Source organism: Scaptodrosophila lebanonensis, unplaced genomic scaffold, assembly GCF_003285725.1.
Source record: "Scaptodrosophila lebanonensis strain 11010-0011.00,11010-0021.00 unplaced genomic scaffold, SlebRS2 tig00000001-arrow-pilon, whole genome shotgun sequence".
In the NCBI taxonomy this organism is placed as follows: domain Eukaryota; kingdom Metazoa; phylum Arthropoda; class Insecta; order Diptera; family Drosophilidae; genus Scaptodrosophila; species Scaptodrosophila lebanonensis.
This window is the reverse complement of record NW_022060529.1, coordinates 11,460,742-11,468,617: the sequence shown is the minus strand read 5'-3', so window position 1 is coordinate 11,468,617 and position 7,876 is coordinate 11,460,742. Positions and strand designations below refer to the sequence as shown.

The 7,876-nt window shown below is 37.6% G+C and overlaps 1 protein-coding gene across 1 annotated transcript; it reads left to right on the top strand.

Annotated features, from left to right (window-relative positions):
* Positions 1-22: 22 nt before the first annotated feature.
* LOC115634165 (mitochondrial sodium/calcium exchanger protein-like) lies at positions 23-2,262 on the top strand. Its single transcript, XM_030531746.1, has 6 exons — positions 23-209; positions 278-600; positions 665-1,186; positions 1,237-1,343; positions 1,630-1,864; positions 1,925-2,262. The coding sequence occupies exons 1-6, from the start codon at positions 43-45 to the stop codon at positions 2,200-2,202; spliced, it is 1,632 nt and encodes a 543-aa protein (XP_030387606.1). The 5' UTR covers positions 23-42; the 3' UTR covers positions 2,203-2,262.
* Positions 2,263-7,876: the final 5,614 nt, after the last annotated feature.

The window sequence follows — 7,876 nt, the reverse complement described above, 5'->3', positions numbered from 1 at the left end:
AATGTTATGAAGATACCCTTTGAGTATCGCTGTGAATATGTCATGCGTACACCCCACTGTGAGAACTTTAAGTACATTATCGACTATGTTAGCTTCATTGAGTGTGGTCTGAAGGCACAATCGCATATGACGGAGGTTTTTGCTGTCTTTGGCTTCTTAATTCTGGGCTTGTATTTACTTCTATGCATTGCTGTCATTGCTAATAGCTAGTGAGTAGAATGGTGGCATTATCTTCTGATAAGCATAGGTTTATTAACGCCAATGCCATTGAGCACAGTTTTGGTCCCGCATTGAAGTCTATAGCGAAGAAGATGCGAATGAACGAGCACTTGGCTGGTGTCACGCTGCTGGCCTTTGGCAATAGTGCCGCCGATTTTTCCGCACAACTTACCAATACTAACATACATCATTTGTTCATGGATACCGTATCTTCGGCGATTTTTGCAACATTAATTTCCGGTGGCCTCATTTGCATTTTTTATCCTTTTCAAATGGAACGATACGACATGGTGATTGATATACTTTTCTTTATAATTGGCGTAATGTATTTGGAATATATTCTGGCATCAGACTCAACGTTAACATTAAGCTGGTGTGTGGGTGCGTAATTATTCAATTTTATCCCATATATTATGTTACTCATCGAATGCTGTTTGTTTTACAGGCCCTATTATAATCTATATAATTTATTTAGCTATCAACATTACCGATACATTCTTGGAAAAAAAATACGGCAATGCTCCCCCTAGTATTCTGATACTAGCAACTAAATCTCGAGCAAGCTTCGGTCGCTCGGGTCGCCCATCAAATGCACCACGTGTTCAATCCCTAAGGAGTTCTAGAATTAGCGGATCGCAACGCTCTGCTCGACAAACTACGTATTTTGCTGAAAGGCGTGAAACCGTCGATGAGGCAATGACTCGCGTATTGAGGCACCGTAAACAAAATCCAAAAAATTTGAATCTCTTAAATGAGTTTATCTCCGCCATAGTGCCAATCCAAGCTACCGATTGGGAAAGGTCGGGCAAATTTATCCGCACTTTTCTAATAATACGTGCTCCACTCGTCTTCCTTTGTCAGCTTTTCATTCCCGTTGTGAATGTGGAGCATGAAAAGCACGGCTGGTCAAAGTTACTAAATTGCTTGCACATCGTAGTTACTCCTTTGCTGCCCGCTTTAATTTTAAGTATGTTTCCATTTGCAATCAATCTTTCTCTAATTCGCACCCCCCACCAGGTGTCTATGGAGCCGATATATCATTTACTGTACTGCTAGTAACAATACCGGTGGCCATCGCCGTTTTCTTACACTCTCGCACGGATATACCCCCTCCATATCACTTTGTAAGTGTATCGCACAAAACTGATTACCACTTTAAAAATGTATTATTATTTTTGAAAAATTTGCCCTGGAAGTTGGGTAAATAATTCTTACAATTTTCAAAGTGAAAACGTGTTTAGTTAGTCCTTAATACTATAAAACATTCGATCAATTGTCCTCCTAATTTAAGCCAAAAATCTAGATATGAGCACGTTATTAAATATTTTAGAATTAAATAATAACATAAAATTGTTTTAGAGGCGCTTTCAGTAAACATTCAATCGGCGCAATAATATTTTCTATTTGAAGGTATTTACTCTAGTTTGTGGAGTTACTTCGATGCTGTTGATATTTGTTTGTGCCAGAGAGATTTCGGAAATTGTTGTCGTTATCGGCATGGTAGTCGGACTATCAGAGAGCTTCATTACCATTACAGTTAATAGCTGGGGCAGTTCGGTGGGCATGCTGGTTACCAATATGACGCTCGCCCACCATGGATACGAACGCATGGCCTTTGCCTCTTGCTATGGCGGACCTTTTTTCAGTGAGTAAATGAAAGTGATTTAATTATAACTTAAGAGTTATTCCTTTCCCAACAATACAGTGCTTATTATGTCGAATGGAATAATTATGACATCGCAACATCTTCTGGGGCATGAGTTTTCGGTATCCAACGGCCTATTTTATGAAAATAGTTACATATTTTTCATGTTGTCTCTTGTTTCCACGCTGATCTGGGCATTTTCGTTCGATTTCGTTACACGACCTTCCGTCGGAGTTTTCAATTTTATGCTCTACTTACTGTTTATTATCTATGCCGTACTCGCCGAAAAGGAGGTTATACACTCCTTCACAAGAGATGAACACATTGACGTTGTTTAATTTGAAAAAATATTATAAATAAGTTGGAAAAATTATAAAATATACAATGATAATCGTTTATTTGATTGAAAAAGTAAAATTTGTTGTAATTTTTTTTATTATATTCAAATAATCAAATCATATTTGTAAAAGCGAATCACACAAGATCTGTGTGGACTGGAAAGAACATTAACATATCTTTAATTATTTTTAAATACAAATTAATTTATAAGAAATCTTCTTGTCGTACTAGGAATTAATAAACAAATAAATAAATAGGTAAAAAAATAAAATAAATTAAACCACTAGGAATATTGCCCATTTAAGCAACAATAAAAACAATTATTTTAGCAAATGGTGTACCAATTTGAAGCAAACGGTTGGAGCTACTTTCAAAGACATAAGCGAGTTATTTGTAAATGGAAGAGATCGATTTTACTAAACACATAAATTATGGTCTATATAGTTTAATTGCTAGCTACAAGCAGCTTAATACTGTGCTACTTCCTCATTAACACCATACATTGTTGATAATGGCTTTAAAGGATAGCTAATACATTGTTTACAAAATATCTTTTAATAATTAGTTAGCTATTATTGACAGCTCAAGAGTGGCGGAAAAAATTTAAAATGAAATTGAATTTTTTGCCCGGTCTTTCCCCATTTGCGGGTTAAATTGTGTGCAAATTTCAAATCATTACTTATCACATTTCTATTGCAACTTTCTCTGAGCGCATGAGCCGCGGTGTGCTCACAAACATACACTCAACGAATAAGCGTTAGCAGCCAGCAGGAAATCTGCAGAAGTCGCAGCAACATTTCATATTGTCGGCACCTAAAAAGTGTACTCACATACACACACACACACACTCACACACACACAGACGCACACTCACGCCTTCAGTGAGACGCTTAACGACACGCCACACAAGCAAAACTATGCATATGCATTTGCCATGTTTGTTTATATGAACTTGTGTGAGTAGGTGTATGTGTGTGTGTGTGTGGGTGTGTCTGTGTTGCCGTCTCTGTGCACACATGCATATAAAAACCGCTTTCAAGAAACAACTTGAAAATGGCGCACGACATGGCGTCTCTGCTTGGCTGGCATCGATGCTGCTGCTGGTTGTTGCTGTTGCTGTTGTTGTTGTTTTTGTCGCTTTTTGTTGTTGTTTTTGTTTTTGCATTGCACCAGCCATCAGATAGAGAGGTGCAAAAAAGGTAGCAACACTGCACAACAAGGCAAAAGATGACAATCAGGCAGACAGCAACAAGCAAGGAACCAACGCGAAGTAAACAGTACATAGCGCCCAGTAGAGTTCTCAAATCCTGTTTTTGTGTACCCTGCATCCGAGTGTTAATATTGAGCTCCGACGCAACTCTGATCGCACTTGTCTGTGATTCCGGTCAGGGAATTCTTCGGTCTTCAGGTTTGCCCCAGCGTGTCAAGAAGCTCACAAATTATTTTTTCTTTTTAATAAACTAAGTACAAATATTTAATTTGGGTCTAGCTATTATTAAAAGATAAGTTTTGGGCAAGTTATTTTTTAAAAGTTCAACAAGTTCAAGGCCTGGTATTGATGTAAGCACCTATATCCATAACTTTGCCGACCACAACAATAAGTTTAAGAGACATGATAATAAATCAGACCATAACTCAACATTATTTTGGACAAGGGCTTAACACTTTAACACTTTATGTACATATGTCTGCTGATATGTATGTGTTATGGTGTAATGAGCTGAATCTTTTAACCAATCTGGCCTTGAAGCAATTAGAGGAGGCAAAATTCTCTTCCGGCGGATTATTAAAGCACTCTTCAAGCTGATCTCCAATACCCGGCGACACTAAGAACCAAATTGTGTTTATGTGGAGCTACCCATTAGCTGTCCACAAGATTAGCATAATCTTACCTTAATGTTGTTGCCAAAATGTTTGGATGAAACCTTTGCTAATACATATATAATGTGATTACAATTATTAAGATAATTTCTGTTTTAATTACTCTTAATAAGGATCAGTTCTATTAACTTTATTAGTTTATTTATACTCGCATATGAAAGTCCACAACCCGGCAATGAAGGAATTGCAGTTCACACCTATCACTTGAATCGTTATACAAAACATATTAATATCAATAAAAATATCAGGTCTTTAAATATATACATATGTACATATGTATGTAAGTATTTATTTACACAAAGCACTTCACACAACTGTCTTGCACAAAGAACGATCAAAAAGTGATGTTCTCTTTATTAATTATGTCTTGTGTACCTTTGAGAGCGTGAATGCTCTCAGTGTGTACACTAATGCTTATTAAATTAAGTACAAAAGTGTATACACCCTTACTTTCTACGGTGATAAGAGTAACGGCCTGCTACAAATATATAGCACCTTTCTAGTAACACCCATTTATGTACAATCCAAAAATTTAACTAATTAATGACATTGTCAGTGTTAGTTCACACAGGGTATTTAAGAGTCGCCTGAGTTGGATTTTTTTAAAACTCAAATGCAGGATTCTACGTTCGTGGCCATTGCTGTTGTTGTTATTGCTATTGCCTTTTTTTACACTCCTTCCGTTCGTCGCCGTCATGCAGGCAAAGTAAATTATGCGACGTGCAAAATCAATAAATCAACACGTTTATTGCTGTGAACGTATTTTGGTTTGATGTCCTGGCGCGCCGTTGGGGGCGGTGTTGCCGCTAAATGAAATGCAGCTGTTATGTTGCTGTTATTGTTGTTGTTCTTGTCGCTGTCATTGCTGCTGTAGGTTTGAAAAATGCCAGTTAACTGTAATACATTTAGTAAAAGTTTTTGCAGCATGTGTGTGCTGTGTGTGTGTGTGCGTGTGGTTCAAATTAAATTTATATAAAATGCAATGTTATTCATTTAGTTTATATTGCATGCTTCTGCTGCTGCTCTGCTGCTTGGCGTGAAAATTTGTAACACAAAATGCTGCACAGCTTGACAAGCTTTGAACACACAAGTAAACGGTTGGCATATGCCAATGAATTGCAAATCTGTGGTGGCAAACGTTTATTTTCGCGCAACAATTTTGAGGATGGTTGCCATTGGTGCTGTTGTTGTTGCTGCTGTTGTTGTTGTTATATTGCAGATGCTGTTGCAAGTAGGAATGAAATGCATGAGGCAAAGTCTATTCAACAGCTGCAATTCATTACAAATGTGATTTTCCTTTTAGCGAAAAAGCGAGCGCTGAAGACTTGCACAAATTTCATGCTTGCTTGCATGAAAGCACACACACACACACGCACACACAATCAACAGGGACCAGCAAGAACACACCCATACAATAAGCACAAACTGATTCACATACATGTACTATATACCACATACTCGTACATACATGTATACTTATCTACATTCGTATGGCTACGTTTGGCTTACATTTGTCTGCACGGCAGGCGTAGCAGGCAGCACATGGCAAAATCTTGAGTGCTTTATTGTTATGTATGTTTTAAAATTCAATGAATTCTAAAAATGTTCCCAACACAACCGCCAGCACTGCATTTGTTGGCCTGCCGAAGCACTTTGCACCTTCGCTTGTTTTAGGGAAAGTCTGCCAAGTTGACAATTCAACAAAAAGATTCGCTTTCTCGCTCAATTCTCTCTTTCCGCCCGTCCTGAGCTCCACTCATTCATTTAAAGCTTATACTATATAGTAGTTAGTGTACGAATGCGAATTCTAAAACTAGGTCAGTTGTCGAGAGCGACAGCATTGATTATTGTAATGCAAGTGCATATGAAAAATTTAATACAACGAATTGCATTTCAAAACATTTAAGAATGGCATATTAACTTTCCGTCTCAAGGTTTTTAGATGCTTAGAAATTCAAGTGGAGGAACAAAAAATTATTCAAAAATTACTTGCAGTTTTAAAAATTCTCCAAGAATGGTCTCACATCTAATAAAAAATTAATAAAAATAAACAGAAGATTTTTTAATGTTAAGAGCTCGAAAATATCTTGAGAAAAAATATCAACAATAGTTAATGGGTGTGGCTGTAATAACTGACAAAGGTATATTGTGGGAGAAGTTGAAATAATGACATATTGATGGAATTTAGAGTGCATTTTATTTGTCCCCCTGTACCAGAACTTCCGTGCAGATATCTACGCGCATATCAAGGGCTGTGTAGATCTTAAAAATGTCCTTTACATATGAAAATACATACATTAATCCATCAAACCATTTATCCATTCAAGCCGATTCAAATTTTTTGTAAATCACATACATTTTCAATTGCTAATCAACTTTTTATTTTATTGGGCATTAAAGACAGGTGTAACACAATGAGAGCTATGACAAAATGAAAGCTGCATACAAATTTTGATGGGAGTTCCAACTCGTCCAATTCTTTCTTTCTTTTGTTTTCGTAATGAAAATTATAGTATTAATATCAATGCCTCGTACCCTTCTATTCCCACAAAGTATATGTACATATGTATATTCTTAATACACACGAAAATGTGCGCCCGTCTCTCTGTCTATATGAACACAAAGGCTATAAAAAGTACAATAGTCACCAAAAATGTAATAGCATCGTTAATAATTTTTAAACGGGTCACGAGGCGCTTCTGAAAATCGATTTCATTTATTCTTTTAAATGTATTTCATCAACACGAATTCGGGTTAAAAACTGAAGCTACGCACTCAATATACTGGCATATTCGCACTTGATCTGACAATTGACCACCAACGCTCGTAAGCAGTGCATGGAAGCGGGCGTACGGAAGACACATATTTAATCTTTACACACGTGTTCCTGGCTATACAAGTATAGTATGTATGTGCGCTTTCACACAAGACTCATTATGCGCGATAAAAATTGCATTATCACGAAAAGAAATGCCGCCATGAATAACGCTCGCATGCAGCAGGCAGACAGACAGACAATGGGGGACAGAAGATGAAGTCAAAGGCCCCAGCGCTTGCATTTATGCAATATTAATTAAGCGAGAGCAACTCAGAACTGGCCCAAAGATGAGGACGCTGCGATCGTATGCAGAAGGCAGCCGAAATTGCTGTCACATGACATTGAGTTATTGTGCATGACGAGAATAGCGGGGAAGCATAGCATGTGGCATGCCTCTCTTTTGTGCCTGTTAATGTCCAACTATTGTCTCACGCGGTGGTTGGTTAAGGGCTTCTCGATTGGAAATGCGGCACAATGTTCGCAGCAGCTGTGGCATAAATTTAATTTAAAGCAACACTGCCGCACTGCCTGTTCCTGACTTCACTTGCAGCGGTTGAAAGCCCACACATTGAAGCAACCAAGGCTGCTTCAGGCCGTGCTGTGGTCCTTTACAATGAAGTTTCCATGTGAACGACTGACTGACAGACTGACTGACTGACTGACTGACTGACTGGCAGACGGTGTCTCTCCTCCTACCTTGCTGTTCGCTGCAAATTCTAGCTCTGGCCGTATTTCATCCTATTGTTACCTCATAACAATAAACTGAAATTCAAATATCAAAGTGCACACAAATAATAATTATATATAAGCTCGATCGATAGAAACTAAAACCACCAATTTGCAATTGCTCCCATGTTATAATTGATGCAATGTTTGGCTATTTTAAGCACACATAACCATTGAGTAAAAGCATCATTAAACTTGCATTACACAAGTACATGCTTGTATATTTTAGTGAGGCCATACGTCATGTA